The sequence below is a fragment of the Sinocyclocheilus grahami genome, unplaced genomic scaffold, assembly GCF_001515645.1.
Source record: "Sinocyclocheilus grahami isolate Dianchi unplaced genomic scaffold, SAMN03320097.WGS_v1.1 scaffold494.1, whole genome shotgun sequence".
In the NCBI taxonomy this organism is placed as follows: domain Eukaryota; kingdom Metazoa; phylum Chordata; class Actinopteri; order Cypriniformes; family Cyprinidae; genus Sinocyclocheilus; species Sinocyclocheilus grahami.
In genome coordinates, this window is record NW_015505673.1 from 572,144 (window position 1) to 592,319 (window position 20,176).

General features: G+C 38.0%; 1 protein-coding gene across 6 annotated transcripts in view; it reads left to right on the top strand.

Moving 5' to 3' along the window:
- The window catches only part of hdac7a (histone deacetylase 7a), a 92,630-nt gene that overhangs the window by 51,782 nt on the left and 20,672 nt on the right, over positions 1–20,176 (top strand). For 5 of the 6 annotated variants that reach the window (XM_016236668.1, XM_016236669.1, XM_016236673.1 and 2 more), the window contains 5 exons: positions 10,810–10,988; positions 11,603–11,690; positions 15,393–15,707; positions 17,363–17,485; positions 18,462–18,571. In XM_016236668.1, coding sequence (XP_016092154.1) covers positions 10,810–10,988; positions 11,603–11,690; positions 15,393–15,707; positions 17,363–17,485; positions 18,462–18,571 — 815 coding nt within the window. The remainder of the gene's footprint in view (positions 1–10,809; positions 10,989–11,602; positions 11,691–15,392; positions 15,708–17,362; positions 17,486–18,461; positions 18,572–20,176) is intronic. The other variant, XM_016236672.1, reaches the window with a different exon arrangement.

Sequence of the window (20,176 nt, forward strand, 5' to 3'; positions counted from 1 at the left end):
TTTAGTAGTTTTTGCGGATCTGTGTGAATGAGGATCGTTTTGACAGCGTTGTCGTCTGTATGCAAAACTATTTAAGAATGCAAAGAAAAACTTTACAGTTTTTTAGTACATTGTTGTTGTCTAAACGTATCGTTAGTCTACTTAAACCACACCCTTGACCTTATTACAATCGACTGCCATCAACAACCAATGGATAGAACCAAGTGCCACTCTACATTTTTTCTATTCAATTTTTTCACTTGTGTCACTTGGATGTGTGTCACAATTCGGAAGAAAATATCTTTCACTACATCCCTTTCATTGCAACTTTAATACTAATTATACTTCGTGTCAACTGCAAATACCTTGCAGAAACAATGCATTGGTGGTGGATCAGTAAGCTATTTAGTTCATGTAGAACAAAGTAAACTATTATATTCTCTTGTGAAATTAAATGTATTAAACATTCTTAATTCTTACAACATATGTCAGAATTGTTTTATGTATGATTTTCTATTGCTGTCTGTTTCTATGTGTGCATTTGGCATCAGTTCATGTATTCTCTCAGAAATCAAACCTACTGTTTGACCTTGTTGGTGCAAACTACAGACTAACTCCTGAATGTGAAAATACTGTGCAATGTGACAAAACCTTATAGTGACACAGAGAAAAATTATATCGTTGGAATGACTTTAAGATGTTTTTTTTCCCCTGCTGATGAAAGATAAAAACACGTACAGCCAATCAGATTGTACCTGTCTTTGTAAGAGCTTGTGCATGAAGCAGCTAGACAACATAATAAACAGAACGTCATCGTGCATTAATGTAAATGCTTATAGCAATTGTTCTTGGTGTGAACAGACTTTAAAGTCGCGTGAACTTCACCCTATCTATTTTTCTGAGTGCATGTTATTTATCTCATTGTGAACAGTTCCTCCATGTATATGTTCAGTCAGTGTTTTACTCATTTAAGTTCTTTGACTCAGTCTTGTGGTGAAATGAAATCGGACTTCTCCAGTCATTTAAGAGCCATTTACAGGAAACTGTTTTCAACTAAAAACTGAAAGCTTTTTATGTGTTTTGGCTGGTCATTTACATGACAATGGCGTTTTGGGGTCCTGAAAACACAAACTTTTTCAAGTGCAAATTTTTGAAAATGATACGATTATCGTCTCCATGTAAACAACGGAAATGCGAATTTGGGGAAACGGTGATGTCCCAATCCACATTTTCCTGACATTCTGCCACTGTATATAAGTCCAGGGTCACTTGTAGTAATCTCCCTCATTGTACGTCCAATCAAAATTGCTCAATACTTGCGCGATCTTGATTGTTTGTATTCACTGCTCTGTAGAAGAATGCTTATGTGTAGTGTTTATATCGCCAACTACTGGCCTGGCGTGAATAATACAGTGTTTTTAGTAGTTTTTGCGGATCTGTGTGAATGAGGATCGTTTTGACAGCGTTGTCGTCTGTATGCAAAACTATTTAAGAATGCAAAGAAAAACTTTACAGTTTTTTAGTACATTGTTGTTGTCTAAACGTATCGTTAGTCTACTTAAACCACACCCTTGACCTTATTACAATCGACTGCCATCAACAACCAATGGATAGAACCAAGTGCCACTCTACATTTTTTCTATTCAATTTTTTCACTTGTGTCACTTGGATGTGTGTCACAATTCGGAAGAAAATATCTTTCACTACATCCCTTTCATTGCAACTTTAATACTAATTATACTTCGTGTCAACTGCAAATACCTTGCAGAAACAATGCATTGGTGGTGGATCAGTAAGCTATTTAGTTCATGTAGAACAAAGTAAACTATTATATTCTCTTGTGAAATTAAATGTATTAAACATTCTTAATTCTTACAACATATGTCAGAATTGTTTTATGTATGATTTTCTATTGCTGTCTGTTTCTATGTGTGCATTTGGCATCAGTTCATGTATTCTCTCAGAAATCAAACCTACTGTTTGACCTTGTTGGTGCAAACTACAGACTAACTCCTGAATGTGAAAATACTGTGCAATGTGACAAAACCACAGCCATCAGAACAGATTTGATGTTGATATGTAGTGGAATTTTGGACCAATGAGATCCTACTGTGGGCGGGGCTACCCAACATGACTCATCAGAAATCGAAAATATAGAAGATATACTTAGAAATTATCCTGTCACTCATCACTTCCTGTGGTTGTGAATGATTTCTAAAGAAACTAAGATTTATGTAGAAGGAAACAAACACTTATCTCATTGTGCCTGATGACATGGTGCTGTTTCTACTGAAAAATGTAATTCAAAAAGATTTTATGACCATGTTTCAATAATGTTACTGCTGCAATATAGTATTGCAATAACGCTATTCTTTGATTTTGTGTGATTACATCTCTATCATGAGATCACCTTTGATGGCACCTGTAAGCAATATTTGTATCCACAGAGGTTTTGAAGTTAATCAGCATCTGAGTATAACAACACACAGCCACTCTCTCTCTCTCTCTCTCTCTCTCACACACACACACACATGGCTTGTCTTACAGTCAGCGTGTGTTGAGAGAGGCATTTTAAACTGGTTGTGCTGGTCAGACAGGTCGGGGTGTGAGAGGGCTGGAAGTGGGAGTGTGCTATACACTGGAACTTGTGTTTTTATTTTTATTTTTTCTATCCGACTGGTGGTAGTAATGGAAATAAATGTCTCATAGTCACTTCTGTGACTATACACCTCGCTGAAGTTTAAAAATAGTGTCTCATTTAGCTTTTATGCACCGAAAATGATGCCAATTATTTAAGGAGAGACTTAGTAACCACTCATAGCAACTGCCTAGCAGAGGTATGAAGCACTTTAAACACCTTAGCAACTGCATGACAACAGCCCGGCATCGCAGTGGCATGTTTTGCAAAGGCAAACACATATTATTTTAAGTTCTACACAGAACTTTAAGCAAGGAGTTTTATGAAATCTTGGTTTAAAACAACCCCAAAGCAATATACTGAACTGAAGAATTTATAATGTAAAATCAAGAAGGTTTTAATCTTCAAAGTTCAACTCAAGAACCCTGTACAGCAAAATAATGGCTCTTGGTAAGCAGAGGGATTTTGTGATCTCATCTGAACTGAATCACTGAAGAGCCTTTTAAAGAGGTCATATGATGTTGCTAAAAAGAAAATTATTTGGTGTAATGAAATGTGTTTATGCAGTTTAAGATTAAAAAAACACATTATTTTCCACATACTGTACATTATTGTTTCTCCTCTATGCCCCGCCTTTCTGAAACGCGTCGATTTTTACAAAGCTTATCGGTCTGAAAAGCGAGGTGTGCTGTGATTGGCTAGCTATCCAGTGCGTTGTGATTGGCCGAATACCTCAAGCGTGTGACGGAAATGTTACGCCCCTCACCATACTGTGATGCCCTGTCCGGCCGGAGCGACGAGACAAAAACATTAAAACCCATTATAAACGAGGCATTTGTTGCATCCAGTGGGGACATAATTATGGATTATAATGACTTATAGTGTCTTTTTACTCGTTGCGTTGCATCGCGCCGCATAAACATAAAACCACAAAAACAAAAAAACTCGCGTTTGAATCGTCAGTGGCAAATTCTTTAAATATAAAAAACGTACTTACAGGCTGTGAGTCAGAACAGCCGGCATTGTAGTCTACTCTCCCAGGATCAGGAAACAGTCCTCCATAAAATGTGCTGCACACATCTGAATATTTGGGTTGGACTGTTCTGGAACAGTGTTGTAAATACAACTTAACCACTGATTTCTAGTCGTGTCCTCTTTTGGAAGACCAAACAAAGTAGTTTCGCTTTCACAACGAAACCCACAGCGTCACACACGGCGGGCTTGAGTGAGCGGTGGCCGGAGGGCTTGAGAACGGCACGGGCGGCGGATTCGACGAAGGTGCGTCCGGCGGGCTTGCGGCAACCACATGTAAGGACCCCGGGCTGGACTCCGCTTCGTCCACGGTGAAAGCCGATCCGGCAATTGACAGCGCGAAGTTGATGTATTTCCTCAGCAACCAGCACGGATCAGCTCTAGGCATGATGAAGCGGATATCGTCCTCTTTTGAAAGGCCAAACAAAGTAGTTTTGCTTTCACAACGAAGCACACAGCGCCTTCACGACATGGCGGCGGCGGCAACAACAATACTACAGCGAGAATAAAAGTTACGCCTTCTTTCTCTGCGTGAACTTTTGGGCGGTGTTATGCAAATCTTCCCACATCGGGACGTAGACTTGTGGGGGTGTGTTAGAATGAGCCGTTTTAGGTGGGCGTGGTTGACTCTTAACTTTTATAAAGAATATCTCTTTGGATTTGAGACTTTAGTCTTTGCAACTTTACAGATCTTCTTTATGCACCAAGAGCTTGTAACACTCCAAAGAGAAAGGAAAACTTGAAATCGCATCATGACCCCTTTAAGAGTGTCAACAACTCCTTCACACTTTCTGTTCTGCATACATTACATGAACAAGCGAGATATTGCAAAGCAAAAACCTAAAATTATCTCTGACGTGCCAGCATTTCTTCCTCACTGCATAATGAATAGGCAGCTACAGGAAGTAATTAACTGCAGTCAAATAGTGAGCAAGAGTCTTCATCATTCAAGGAAAACATGCACCTAGTTAAATGGTATCTTGTCCTAAAAATACAGTTAGGTTAGTGTATCACAGTTACTAATAATTACTGTTAGTATTGCTGTTGCTCATAGCCCGTGATTTTTTTCCTTTATAAACAATCAGACTTACAGAATATCATCAAGACCTGCTTTTTACTGTGATAACTATATCAATACTAGATAGAATTTGATGCCTTTTAGTTTAAGAAATTAAGCAATTACCCCTAAAATCTACTGTGCTGGCAGCTCTGGCATCAGATTGAAATGCCAATGTATTTTAATATTCCAAAATACTTGACAAAATACTATGGTATTCCTATGATACACTACTGTTCAAATTTGTGGGGTCTGTAAGAGTTTTTATTGCTTATTTAAAGGGGTCATGTGATGCAATTAAAATTTTTCCTTTCTCTTTGGAGTGTTACAAGCTCTTGGTGCATAAAGAAGATCTGTAAAGTTGCAAAGACTAAAGTCTCAAATCCAAAGAGATATTCTTTATAAAAGTTAAGAGTTAACCACGCCTTCCTAAAACGGCTCGTTCTAACACGCCCCCACATGTCTACGTCACAATGTGGGAAGATTTGCATAACACCACCCAAATGTTCACGCAAAGAAAGAAGGCGTAACTTTTATTCTCGCTGTAGTATTGTTGCTGCCGCCGCCATGTCGAGACGCTGTGTGTTTCGTTGCGAAAGCGAAACTACTTTGTTTGGTCTTCCAAAAGAGGACGATATCTGCTTCGTCATGCCTGGAGCTGATCCGTGCTGGTCGCTGAGGAAATACATCAACTTCGCTGTGGATCGGCGGATCAACAATAATGTACAGTATGTGGAAAATTTTAAATGATTTGTCACTGACGACTCAAACGTGAGTTTTGAGCAGTGTAGAGTAGCGCTTGCTGTTTGTAATTTCTCCGATCACAAATGCTGTTTTATGTTTACGCGGCACAATGCAATGCAACTCTTAAAAAGACAGTATAAGTCATTATAATCAGTAATTATGTCCCTACTGGATGCAACAAATGCCTCGTTTATAATGGGTTTCAATGTTTTTGTCTCGTCGCTCCGGCCGGACACTGCATCACAGTATGGTAGGGGCGTAACATTTCCGTCGCACGCTTGAGGTATTCGGCCAATCACAACGCGCTGGATAGCTGGCCAATCACAGCACACCTCGCTTTTCAGACCGATGAGCTTTGTAAAAATTGACGCGTTTCAGAAAGGCGGGGCACAGAGGAAAAACAATAATGCACAGTATGTGGAAAATAATGTGTTTGAACTTTAAACCGCATAAACACATTGCATTACACCAAATACACAAAATAATGTTATTTTTAGCAGCACCATATGACCCCTTTAAGTCACTTCTGCTCATCAAGGCTGCATTTGTTTGATTAAAAATACAGTAAGAACAGCTACATTTTGAAATATTACAATTAAAAAAACTGTTTTCTATTTGAATATATTTTAATAGGTCATTCATTTATGTGATGGTAAAGCTGTATTTTCAGCATCATTCCTCCAGTCTTCAGTGTCACATGATCCTTCAGAAATCATTCTAATATGCTGATTTGCTGATAATTTATTTTCAATGTTGAAAACAGCTGTGCTGCTTATTTTTTTTGTGGACACCGTGATGTAAATTTTTCAAGATTCTTTGATGAAAAAAGCAACTAACAAAAAACAAACAAACAAAAAAACCTTTTGTAACATAAATTTTGATCATTTTAATGCATCCTTGATGAATAAAAGTAAAAAAATTAAAAATTAAAATAAATTAAGCTTGCTGACCTCATACTTTTGAATGATTGTATTTTGAAACTCAAGTGTTTGTTCATGAAGATTAAATTAAAGAAAGTAATTTCTCCCATTCAACAACCAGTTTAGTTCGCAGTTGGTCTCACACGCTTATATTCACCAACTCACAATTCCCTTTGAAGCAGATTCATACTTGCACATATTTTCCTGCAGACACTCAGTCTCACAGCTTTGAAGGAAGATGTCCTGTCACACACACACACACACATTCCTGTGTGCATTCCACTGCACATCTGCTTGTCTGTCACTTTTATTAGTGTATTTATTGGCCTGTTTCTATTGAGTTGGCTCAGAGCTACACCATTGTTTCCCTTTCTGAGTAGGAGTACAAAAAAATGCATGCATACAAACACACAAATGCTTGCCTCAGTACACACACATTTATTCATGAATGATTTATGTTACATTTATTTATTTTACTATAAATTGCCATAGTAAGTATTATAGATGTATTTGGTACTGAATGATTACCATACTTCATATTTACATAGTGCTTCAAAGAGTACCACGATACTAGTATAAGACTTTATTTCAAGAATATTCATATCTGTAGCTCTTCAAAGGTCGGAAAACACCATATTGCTCAATGCTGTCTCATTTTTCTCTGGGAGTTTGAGTTCCTTTCCTGAAGCTGTCAAGCCTGAACCAACAGGTCATTTCTGGAAATGCCATGCAATGCTGAAAGCTGGAATAATCTGGGGCGGAATATAGTACATGTTGTGTTATCAGGAAGGGAATGCTGAGGAAAAAGAAATGTGGGAGTCATGTTATTTCCTGGAATACAGTGGAGCGCTGCGGATCGTGTATACATCTGGGTGGGAATATGCTGGATGTTGAGAGTTCAGGGAAGCAAGAACCCAAAACACGTTTGGCATCCAGGGCTGCGGTGCCAGGATGTTCCTCCTCTCCATTTCAAGATCCTAAAATGGAGATCCTGGACTGTGTCAGAACGTGTCAGGACATCCTTTGATGTGTAAACAACTCCAGCGGGCCACTTCTGGCCGTTCTCTTGCCGCTCCCATGCAGATTTAATATTATTCTTCAAATGCCACATCATGTTGCCTCTTTTGATAATATTACTTATGCTCGTATGCTCACCAAGGCTGCATTTTTGATAAAAAAAATACAGTAAAAACAGTAATATGACAATATTATTATAAGGGCTGTCAATCGATTACAAATTTATCATCTAATTAATCACATCCTTTTTCTGTTATTAATCGTGATTAATCGCACACTTCATGTTAAATTAAGCATAGACCATTTATCTTGTCTCAAATGTTTATTTTGTCTTCATTTGCAATATCCAGCAAAGTAAACCAAAAGACTGAAGGGTGATTCTCAAAAATCTGTATTTTCTGCAAGCTTTTTTCAAGATAAATTTAGATGTCTTTCCAAAAAATTACACTTAGAAACTCCAAAAGGACACCAAAGAACCAAATGATATAAGGAGCCCATATAAACACATATGAAAGAAAAAAAATCTGAATTTTATAGTATGTACAGTGCAACAGCACAGAGCTTTTTTTACATTTTAGAGAAGTCAAGTTGCGATACCGAACAGGACCACATGGAGATGCCAAAAAAAGCCTAAACCAACCGCCTGCTGACTGCATCTACTACAGTACAGGGATCCATTCAGAATAACTAAACACAGCAACATACACATGACCAATCAAAACATTACCGTGAATGTGTGTGGAAACAACGTGAATGTATACGTAAATGTCTGTGCAGTGCATAAATACAATGTGTGATCAGTGCGTCAAGAGCACTCATACATGCATTATTATAACGGACTCACGCGTGCTTTACTGTACTGTACGACTCCTGTACGTCACCGCAATCGTCTTTACCTTGATTGCAGTCTTCATCCATCAAAACTTTACTAGCGAGACTGGTTATCCAGTCGAGAAAACGTAGTTTGCTTCTCATCTACAGCGGTGGGATGTTATGAGCGCATGTTACGTGTGAGGGCTCGTGCTCTTCAGAGACAATCACAGGATATGACCGAGCTCTTGTTTTAAAGCGAAACACACTGGACTGAATAATTCACTGAAAACGCAACGCGAGACTGTTCTCTCTGCAATCTCTGATGTAATCAGCCTGGTTTCCTTTATATTAGCGCTGTTTTGGACGGATTGTTTGAATGCATTCACTTACTGGATCATTGGACTGAAAACTTTGCCGGAGTTTAGCGGCTTAAAATGATCTGATCGCAAGCAGAGAAGCAACATTGGGTTAAAGGGTTAGAATAGAAATTGTGCTTCAGTGATTTTGCGTTAATTGTGTTAAATTATTTTAACGCGTTAAGGATTGTAAAATTAATCGCATGCGTTAACGAGTTAACAATGACAGCCCTAATTATTATATTAGAAATATATTTAAAATAAATGTTGTATATAATGTTAATACTATGCGTATAATGAAGAAGTCTAATAAGAAGTCTCTCATGCTCACCAATGCCACATTATTTTAATTAATAACACAGTAAAACAACTGAATATTGTGAAATATTATTACTATTTAAACAGTTTTCTATTGAAAATAACCCTTAAATATCTTGAAATGTCATTTATTCCTGTTATGGCGAAAGCTGAATTTTCAGCAGCCAGTAGAAAAGCAGAAAATAAACATCTAAAACGATCCACAATGGCTTAAATATAACAAAAGATTTTTACATATTTCCAACTCCGTAACCACGGTGCATGAATTATAAACATCTTATCTTTGACTTTTATCATATTTTTTTTTACATTGGCTTTAAAATAACCATAATATCATTTAACAAATCATTTAAAATAATGTTTTACTATTTCACTATTCTGTTTATCCGTTTCTTCCTCTTGCATAACACACCAGCTCAGAGGTACATATTGTTCCTCACCGGTTGAAGTCATTCATGAGTCATTTTCGCCGCTGCTGATTGGTCTGCTGTAGAAAGCCTTTTTGTTCGGTGACTTTTGTGTCAGAAAAACGGCGACAAAGCAGTCACAATTCACAGGAATACAATAGTAAGTGTGCTTTGGGGCGTCAAAAGGGCATGAGTCACAATTTCTGAAGCACTAGATTTTGTGAGTTTTTGGGAGTCTTTGTTGGAAATAAGTGGGGAAAAGTTGGGAAATACTGAAAACTCAATGGCTGAAGTGCTCTTTTAACTCCTCGGATGAGAAATCTGTCAAGCGCTCTGGTTTTACCTGGGCAGCCAGCCAGCATGACCCCAGATATGCACCGACATACTTGCACACGGCGGCTTTGTGATTTTCCTGTCTGCTCTGTGTGAGGGTGAGGCAGTCCATCCCATCGAGTCACTGGTTCCATGCAAATATTCTTAAAGCAGCATGCAAAAGTTATGGAAATCCGGCCGACTTTATATCACTGCGGAATGTGCTGTAAGGGAAACGCTGCTGGAGCATGTGCTGGCGCTGATACACACATCTCTCCCTCTCTCTCCATTCTGTATATTCACCTGCTTTCTTCTACTTTCTCAAACCAGTGGAAATGACTTGGCCTTTAAGCAGAATGATTATTCAATCTAAATAATGTAGGGTGACCGGGGCTAGTCGTCACATGGGGAAGATATCACAATCTCACTAACTATAATGATATTTTGATAAATGTATTAATATTTTTGCATTGTGGGACATTATTTTTATGATCATTTACAACGTGAACCCCAAATTTCTATTCTATTATTTATTCTATTATATGTGTATCTGTAGTACATCATTATGCTTTGCATTGATGACACAAAAGCATAAATACAAATAAAATGTAGTGAGAATTACATTAAATCGCAAGACACTTATATAAAAAAGTATACAAAACTAAAAAATAAAATGTTTTTTAGTTTTGTTAAAAAAAAATAAAAAATTTTTTTTATAAAAATAATGTCACAATGCAAATAATGACAAGAAAGTGACAGTAAAGACATTTATAATATTACAAAACATTCTATTTCAGATAAATGCTGTTTTTTTTTTAAAGAATCATGAATAAAAGTATCACGATTTCCACAAAATATGTGTCAGCTCAACTGTTTTCAGTATTGATAATAATCAGAAATGTTTCTTGAGCAGCGAATAAGTATATCAGAATGATTTCTGGAGGACATTGTGACACTGAAGACTGGAGTAATGATGCTGAAAATACAGCTTTGCATCACAGCAATAAATTACATTTCAAATATATTTAAACCGAAAACAGTTATTTTAAATTGTAATAATATTTCACAATGTTTTTACTGTATCTTCGAATTATTATTTTTGAATGGCAGTGTAGTTTCATATTTTTTTATTCTCCTATATCTGAAGGTCTTACCTCATGATAATCACTTGTAAATCATTCTAATAATAAATGTCCTTGTGTCTCTGTCCATCCAGAAGACTCTGTGTCGTCTCCCTCGGGCCCCGCCCCCATGGACCTGCGTGTAGGTGAGCGTCTGGTGCGTCCGGGTTCGGACACGGCCTTCCTGTCCCCTCTGCACCCCCCTCTGCTGATCGGCCCCTTCAATCCACAGCACTGTTCCCAGTACAGCCAGCAGCAGCTGCAGCGCATACAGGTACATGTGACACACATCATTCTGAAATATCACACTGATCTCATACCTGTCATACCACTGCAATGCAAAATGACGATCAGTCTGTGCAAGGAACTGAACATTATTTACAACATTAATGCCTGTAATCCAGAGCCTCCTGCAAACGGGGAAGTCCGATTCTTTTCTGCTAACTGGTTACACCTGTATACAGTGGTGCATTAAATGTATCAAAAGCGACAGTAAAGACATTTATAATGTTACAAAAAAATGCAGTTTCATATAAATGCATGTCAAAAAAATTCTTACCGACCCCAAACTTTTGAACAGTAGTGTATGCGAGTCCTGTCGAAGATATTTATGTCTTTTTTTATATGCATATGACAGTTAAAACAGAATGCAATGCTTTGTAAATGATGTGCTCTTGTACAGATGTCTTGCACCTTTTCAGAAAACAGAAAATGATGAATGTCTATATAAATCATACCTGACATTATTTGTATGTAAATTGACAATTCATGAACAAATAGATTAATTGCCCAAATTTGTTGCATGAGACCCAATATGCGTGTGTATTTACTTAATGCACTTAATGTAAATGATAAGCCGATTATGACTGACGACTCCTCTTTTTGTAGCCTTATAACATGGAGCAGCATCTACGAGACCAGGAACTAGCGAAACTACAGCTACAGCAACTTAAAAACAAGGACAAGAGTCAACAGAGTGAGTGACACAATAACCCTTAAATAACTGCTGTTCAGAGACTTACTATGTACTTTCTTAACAAATATGTGAATGTTTAAAAGAATGTCAACGCCTAGTCACCCAACATATTATGCTAGATTAGTGTTACTTTGATTAGCGTGACAGAAATGGGATTCTGTTTTTCACAGAGTTTTTGCCATTTCGTGAATGAGATGCCTTTCAAATGAAGCACTTGGATGATTGATCACTCAAATGTCACTAATATGCAACTTTAGCCCCAAGAAAGAGATTTATCATTTTAGTTTGTCACACTTTTTCAACTAAGAAGAGTACAACCGGTGTAGTGCACAAGTAGGTTGTGTTGTGGAGGTTAAGAAAATGAAATGTACTAAAGCGACTGAGATAAAGGGTTTTAAATCGTGCCAGTGCCCTCTTTAATAGTAGTTCAACTGAAACGGGGCCACGGCTGCTTCAGGAAATAGCTCTGAGAGTAAAAACAAAACTTTGTGGTTGAAAACACATGGGAGGAGTCTACACTGAACATGGGAACCCTGTTGTTCTATAAATGGTATTTACTGTCTCACAGACGCTAGTGGCCTGCCAGTTACAGCAATTACAGATCGTGCCATGCTTTTTGTAGACATACGTGAATGGATGGAAGGTAATACCATAGTACTTTGATGTAGCTCATGGCACTGAATAACAGTTATCTACATGTATTCACCTGTTACTCCAAGTTACGTAAAAGATTACCATGAAATCTCTATGATATATAACAAAAAAAACCTTGGTGCCATGTCCAAAACATAGATAGATAGATAGATAGATAGATAGATAGATAGATAGATAGATAGATAGATAGATAGATAGATAGATAGATAGATAGATAAATACGTTTACAATTAATTAATTTTACAATTACCAGACAATCATATAGGCCTATCTAAAAACATGAATTGACGGTTTTTGCCAGACCAGGGTATCTGCAGGATATTTGAGCTCATATTTAAGACTTTTTAAGACCTGCACAAATAAAATAAAAATGACTGTAAAAAGCATGATTTAGAGTTTTCACAAAAACAAAGTGTTTTTTTTTTTATTATTAACTTCACATTTCAGCCTTTAAACTTGTTTTTTTAAGAAAACTGAGGCAAAGGTCAAGTCAAGTCAAGTCACCTTTATTTATATAGCGCTTTTAACAATACAGATTGTGACAAAGCAACTGAACAGCATTAATTAGGAAAATAGTGTCAATAATGCAAAATGACAATAGTAAACACTCATTTTTCAGTTAAAGACAGTTCATCATTGAATTCAGTGATGTCAACATCCAGCTCAGTTCAGTTAATATCTTTGCAATTATGTCAACGATAACGCTGGAAATGAAGTGTCCCCAACTAAGCAAGCCAGAGGCGACAGCGGCAGTGTTTTTTTTTTATTATTAACTTCACATTTCAGCCTTTAAACTTGTTTTTTTAAGAAAACTGAGGCAAAGGTATCAATTATTATATTAATGTAAACAATTGTTATAGCCAATTAATTAAATAACATGAATATATGCTACTATAATGCATTATCTTCTTGTCCACTAGTTCACATTTAAAACTCTGCATGTTTTCTGCTTAAAAACATAAGTTGATTTTCACATTGGTCTGAACTAAAACAGCAGAAGGGCTGATTGAAAATGCAAATTCATTCTCTGCCAGCAGGAGGTGCTTTTGGAACGGCAGAAATATATCGGTTTCCCCGGTAACGGTTTTGTTAGAAAATAGCTTTTGGCATTGATTTATTTCACTATGCCAAAAGGTTTTGCGGCCCGGATGGACGCATCTTGCGATCCGGATGCGGACCGGAGTCTGCCATTGGCGACCCCTGCTTTACACACTCCATCTGATGCTTGGCATTGTAGGTGGTGATGTGAGGATTTCATGCAGCTGCTCAGCCATGAAAACCCATTCCATGAAGCTCCCGCCGCACCGTTTTTGTGTTGATCTTACTGTCAGTGGAAATTTGGAGCTCTTCGGCTCTGGAATCAGAAGAGTGTTGGCGACTTTTACACACCATGCGCCTCAGCACTCTGTGACCTTACATGATCTTTCACTTCATAGCTGAGTTGCTTCTGATCCTAAACACTTCCACTTTCCAATACTTAGTTGACAGTAGAGTATCTAGCAGGGATGAAATTTCACCAACTGACGTATTGCAATGGTAGCAAATCCTATCACAGTACCACACTTGAATTCACTAAGCTCTTCTGAACAACCTATTTTTGCACAAATGTCTGTAAATGCAGACTGGATAACTAAAGCTTGATTTTACAGTAAACACCAGTGGCAATGTGTCTGATTAAAACACATGAATTCAGTAATTAAGAGGTGTGTCCCAATACTTTTGTCCATATAGAATAGTATAGTATAGTATAGATAGATAGATGAGAGGAACAGATTAGAGGTATCAGGGGTTTTGCACTTTTGCCCTCTGCTTGTCTGTAGCAGCACTGTGTGTGTGTGTGTGTGCGCGTGGTAGAATTGCTCCATTGTGCTCATGAGCGTCTCCAGTCACTCCAGAGCTGTGTCATGCTGCAGCTCTTGGTCACGCTGGCAAAACATTAATACCACTTTTGTTGTTGTTTATTTTTCATTGAATGAGGGCAGCGATTAGCCTTTTGAATCACGGCGCACTGTTACAGTTAAACAACATCTGGAGTCTGAAACCAGCTACCACCAGCTTTGCTATAAGATAAACTGTGCATTACGCCGATAATGATTTGTTGTAACACTCAGTGCTCTTCTAGTAAAAAAAAAAAAATCTAATCAAATGTATTATTATGATCATTAACACTCTGAAACACATTTCTGCATATACTGCAGTCAGTCTTAATCAGAAGTGTGTAGGCGATCCTCAAGTGAAAATTCACTGCAGCTAAAGTCTTTTATTACAGCTGATGCAATGATTGTTGTGAGAGAAAGCACCTGCAGAGAGGTAAAATTAATCACTCAGCGAAAACAGTAACCGAGTCAATATTGACCGTATTGGTTAGAGCCACCATGACGTAGCCGCCACATAATGGCCGCTCTGGAAGGACAGGGAGGCACTGAGTCAACATGCAGTATCCTTCCCTCGACCTCAATGCAACCTCACTTCACAATAGAGCTGAACCACACTCACAGTGCAGGCCCTCGATGGAAACATCGCTGACATTTATCTGTGGGAGAAAAGTGACATTTTAAACCTTTTAATATGATATTTGATATTTTAAGACTAGAAATATCAGTTTCGCCTAAAAAAAAACATTAAACTTAAATTAAATATAAAATAAACTAAAAATGACATAACATAAAATAATATGAAATAAAGATCTTTCTTTATTAATATTAATAAAGAATTCTTTAAAATGTAATTAATTATTAAAAAATATTAAAGACTCATAAAGATCTCTAAATTCACCTTACTTTAGATACTTAAAATTGCCTAGTCTAGGCCAAATAAACTAAACTAAATAAAATAAAATAGATACATAGATATATAAAATAATATGAAATAATATATAAAAATAATACAAACATAAAATAAAGAATAAAAAACAAAACAAAAAATAAATAAATACAATTTATGTTAATGAAGAAATAATTAAAATTGTTATGAAAATTGTTAATTGCTTTGTTTAAACCAATCAAGTGGCACATTGTCGTCTCATTGGCTGGTTGTGTTGATTGACAGGTGCTGTGGCCAGTGCGTTGGTGAAGCAGAAACTGGCGCAGGTGATTCTGAAGAAGCAGAAGGCGGTGCTGGAGAGGACCAACTCCAACCCTCTGAGCAGCCCGTCGGTCGCCTACCGGTTAGAAACAGCTCTCATTACCGCACGCAGCTGTTTAAGTGCACAGACTCATGTGCTTTTCCTCAGATTTGAAAATAAAGGTCTTCTGTGTTCCCACAGGGAGCTGGTTCCAGATCCCAGCTCTTCTGTCCAGCCGCTCCTGTCCTCCACATCAGCTCTCAGCGAAGGGCCGGACGAACCACCCCTGAGACGAGCGAGTATGTCACCGTCACACATGCATATAAACAACATCACATGACCGTTCATTCATCAAAGCGTGACATGACCAGATCACCTGAGAATGGGTGGCGCTGTGTGTTTGGGTGAGAGGCAGGGCCTGTCCTTCAGCAGGTGTGCTGTGTGGAAGCGTTCCAGCGCCGCTGCCCCGTTCAGACAAACTCCCAGCGCCTCGCTCTTCCTCCAGGCAGCAGTCTGTTAACAAGGCCTTGCATAACAGAGAACACTCCCCTGTCAGCCCCACAGCCAAAACACAGCACCTCATTATGTCATAATAACTCTGACTGGACGTCCAGTTACTCGCATGAATCCGCAGAGTTTAAAAGTCTTTGTTCTGCTTTTGTAGTGATAATTGTCACTATAATTATTGCTCGTATTTTCATGGGTTAAGGGTTTGCTTTAAAACTGTAAAAGTCTGTTCACACCAACACAAATGTGCAGCACAAAAACTCACAGTCGATTTGTCTGTTCAGACCAAAGCAGACAGACTGAAGGAAAATGCAGATTCACTCTCTGACAGTAGGTGGCACTTACAGAAAAAGCAGCACAAACAAAGGGAGTCACAGAAAAGAAAGGAAGTCAAACAGTAGTTACATGTTTTCAAACAGCAATTCAGATTTTTTCATTTATGATACAACACCAAAACACAACAGTACTTCCTCTGTTATTCATTGTCACGTAGGGACCAGAATATGATTCTGACAATGGCAGTAAGCTATCACCAGAAAGAGTTCAATTGTAACTCTCTCAGTCAGTTTTCAGCATAGAACCTGTTGCAGTAGAGCCAGTTTTCAAGTAGTCCTTGAGAGAGTTTCCAAATACTTGACCTGTCCACTTCATATCAGTTCAGTGCCGTCTGTCGGGATCACTTTGTGCTCGATGGCCAAACGAGGAAACGTTGAACATGATGCTGCGCAGAGCCATGTCATTTACTGGTAACGATGAGTAAGTGCAGCTGGATTTAGTTTTCAACACGTCCTCAGCCAGAACTAGTGTTTTTACAGTGACATATACAATTACCAGGAAGTACAGCAGAGATTTCAGAACCTTACACATAGAGCTGCAACTGTGTGATCAAACAGAGAGGAAGTAGAAGCTGTGCTGTGCTGTGCAGAACTACATCTAAATCAACTGTTTGGTGGGATATATGAATAAGAAGTCGACTAGTTGGTCTTAAAGGGATAGTTCACTCAAAAATGACATTTCTGTCATTCTGAAGAAACGTGATCACTGTATATGTTGAACAGATTTCATTTAGGCTTTTATTCACAAATAAACATTGATCAGAACATACAAAGCGTAATTTGGGGGGAAAAAAACGAAAAAGGAGCCGTTTTCTAATTTTTCTACTTTCAATATTAAATCAAAAAACGAATGATCGAATGATACACAGATTTGTTTTGTTTGTTTGTTACATTTAATTGTATAGCACCGTATAATTACTATGTTCCTTGTCCAAGGTGCTTTACAATTAAAAAATAAAACTAAATACCAGCAAAAATAAATAAATAAATCGTTTTATTGCACAAATGAGCTACAACAGAACCTGCAGAAGTACAGCAAGTGATCTAGAATGACCCAAACTGACTGAAAGCTTCATTTTGGTTACGCTGTTGTTGTTTTGTTCTTGTTGCAGCCTCAGAGCCCAACCTGAAGGTGAAGCATAAATTAAAGAAGCACCTGAACACCCGTAAGAGCCCGCTGACCCGCAAAGAGAGCGCGCCGCCCGCCGTCAAACACCGCGTCCCTGATACGCTGGGTAACTACAACACGCTACCTCTGCTTTTGAGATATTTTTGTGAAAATGAAATGTTGTTTAGATGTATTTTCTTGCTTTTTATAGTACATCATTTATAAGAATGAACAAAACTAAATGTTGTCATGTAGACCTCCTGTCAGCTAAACTGGCATTGTTACTGTACATACTGTAGGTATATTCATTTAGCACGAGCATGCAATTTTAAGGCATAGTCATTTTAAGGCATCCCTCATGTCGTTCCAAACCCGTAAGACTTTCATTCATCTTCAGAACTCAGATTAAGATATTTGAATGAAATCCGAGAGATTTCTGTCCCTCCATTGATACTCTACGCAACTACCACTTTGACACTTCATAAAGTCCATAAAGAGATCGCAAAACGAATCCATATGAATCAAGCGGTTTAGTCCACATTTTCTGAAGCGACTCGATCGCTTTATATGATGAACAGATTTAATCAAGGCTTTTTCGCATTAATCAACACACATCAGTTGTGAGGTTCATTCTCGTGTGTTACGGAGCAGGTTTGAGCTTCTGTAACAGCCAATGAGATTTGTTCTCATGCATCAGGCAAGTACTGTTGAGCTTCTGTTTATGTCTGCTCATCATTGTAAATACATGAATAAAAGCCTAGATTAAATCTGTTCATCATTTAAAGCGATCGAGTCTCTTCAGAAAATTTGGACTAAACCGCTTGATTCATGTGGATTCGTTTTACGATCTCTTTATGGACTTTATGAAGTGTCAAAGTGGTAGTTGTATAGACTGTCAATGGAGGGACAGAAATCTCTCAGATTTCATTCAAATATCTTCATTTGTGTTTCGGAGATGAACGAAAGTCTTACGGGTTTGGAACGACACGAGGGAGAGTAAACGATGACACAATTATAATTTTTTGGGTGAACTGTCCCTTTAATACATGCATTGATGTGCCAGCCATGTTTAAACTTGACAGATGTGTGTGTATTGCTCTCAGATTCGTCCCCCAGCAGCAGTAGCACTCCAGTGTCCGGCTGCAGCTCTCCAAACGACAGTCTGCCCAATGAGAACGGAGTGCTGCCCGCCACCGCCAGCCTGTCCCATGAGGTAACAGTCCACCCCTCAGCCCAGTCTCGAAGGTGTATCTTGGCTTCCTTATAATGGGAAGCTCTGGTAATGCAATTATAAATCCTAGCAATTATGGAAATGGCTCATTGTGTAATGAAGTAGTCGGTGCAGTTTAAATGAGTTTAGCTTCTCCCTTTTTTTAAATTACAAACTTTTTTTTTGGAGAGGACAAACTGAACACACACAGAGAGAGAGAGGCATGATGGGACAGTTCTTTAATATTCCTCTGGTGGGTGTTGTTTGTTTGGGGCGTTGGTTGAGAAAGCGAGCTCGACAGGGCTTGTTTCAGGAGGTTCCTGCTTCGCGCCTCCCTTTGGCATAATGACATGTTTTAAACAAAGACACTGGAGAAGGACAGCTGCAGGCAGCTGCCAGGACACCCAATCTCCCGTTTCCATCCAAAGCCTCCTCATCGCTTTATTACTCCACACTCCTCCATTTTTGGGCTTGCATAAATGCACAGCTCTCTGATGGGTCACACACAGGAGCCTCGTCCGCTCGCACGCAACAGTTAATCACAGAGGTTTTTTATTAAGGGTCAATATTTACCCCATGGAAATTTTGTAACTTTTATGACGGCATTTTATTTTCTTTCAAATTCCTTAGCTAACAAAATATCATTATTACTTCAGCTGCATCAATTAATTGAATTAAATTCTCGGTAAAACTTTAGCTTTGGGACCAATCCTCACTATTAACTAGTTGCTTATTAGCATGCATATTAGTAGCATATTGGCTGTTTATTAGTGCTTATAAAACACATATTAATGTGTTATTCTGCATGACCATATTTCAGATCCCTTAATCTCATACCTAAACTTAACAACTACCTTACTAACTATTAATAAGCAGCAATTTAGGAGTTTATTGAGGCAAAAGTCGTAGTTAATAGTGAGCGTTCGTCCCCAAACTAAAGTGTGAACAAATTTTATTGCTGATTATTATAAAAACAAATCAACATCAAATATAAAGGTAGCTGTAAATTATATGCAAGAATAACGCTTTGATCAAATAAAAATAATAATAACAAAATAAATACGTAAGAATGCATATTCTAAATATATAATAAAAAAGTACATATATTCTAAAAAACTCAACTGTCTACTTTCGTGATAGATTTTAGTGTAATCACTGGTCCAAGTTTTTGAGTTCACATTCAGTGTGTTCAGAGCTGATTTTAGTTGCTTTTCATTTTAAAAATCATTTCATATTAGCAACTTTTACCCAAAACTAAGTCTACTGAGAATAATAGTAATCGAATATTTAAAATTATTGATATGAAACTAATTTAAAATGTTGACTATCTAGGGTTAATTTTTTTTTCTAGAGCTTTTGTTAATTTTAGCTGCATTTCCCCTCTAATTCCTGTGTGATTTTGTCCCTGGTGCGTGTCTGTGTGCGTGTGTCTGTGTGTGCGTGTCTGCGTGTGCATGTGTCTGCGTGTGTGTGCGTGTGTGTGTGCGTGTCTGTGTGTGTGTGCGTGCGTGTGTGTGTGCGTGTGTCTCTGTGTGTCTGTGTGTGTGTGTGTGTGTGTGTGTGTGTGTGTGTGTGTGTGTCTGTCTGTGTGTGTGTGTCTGTGTCTGT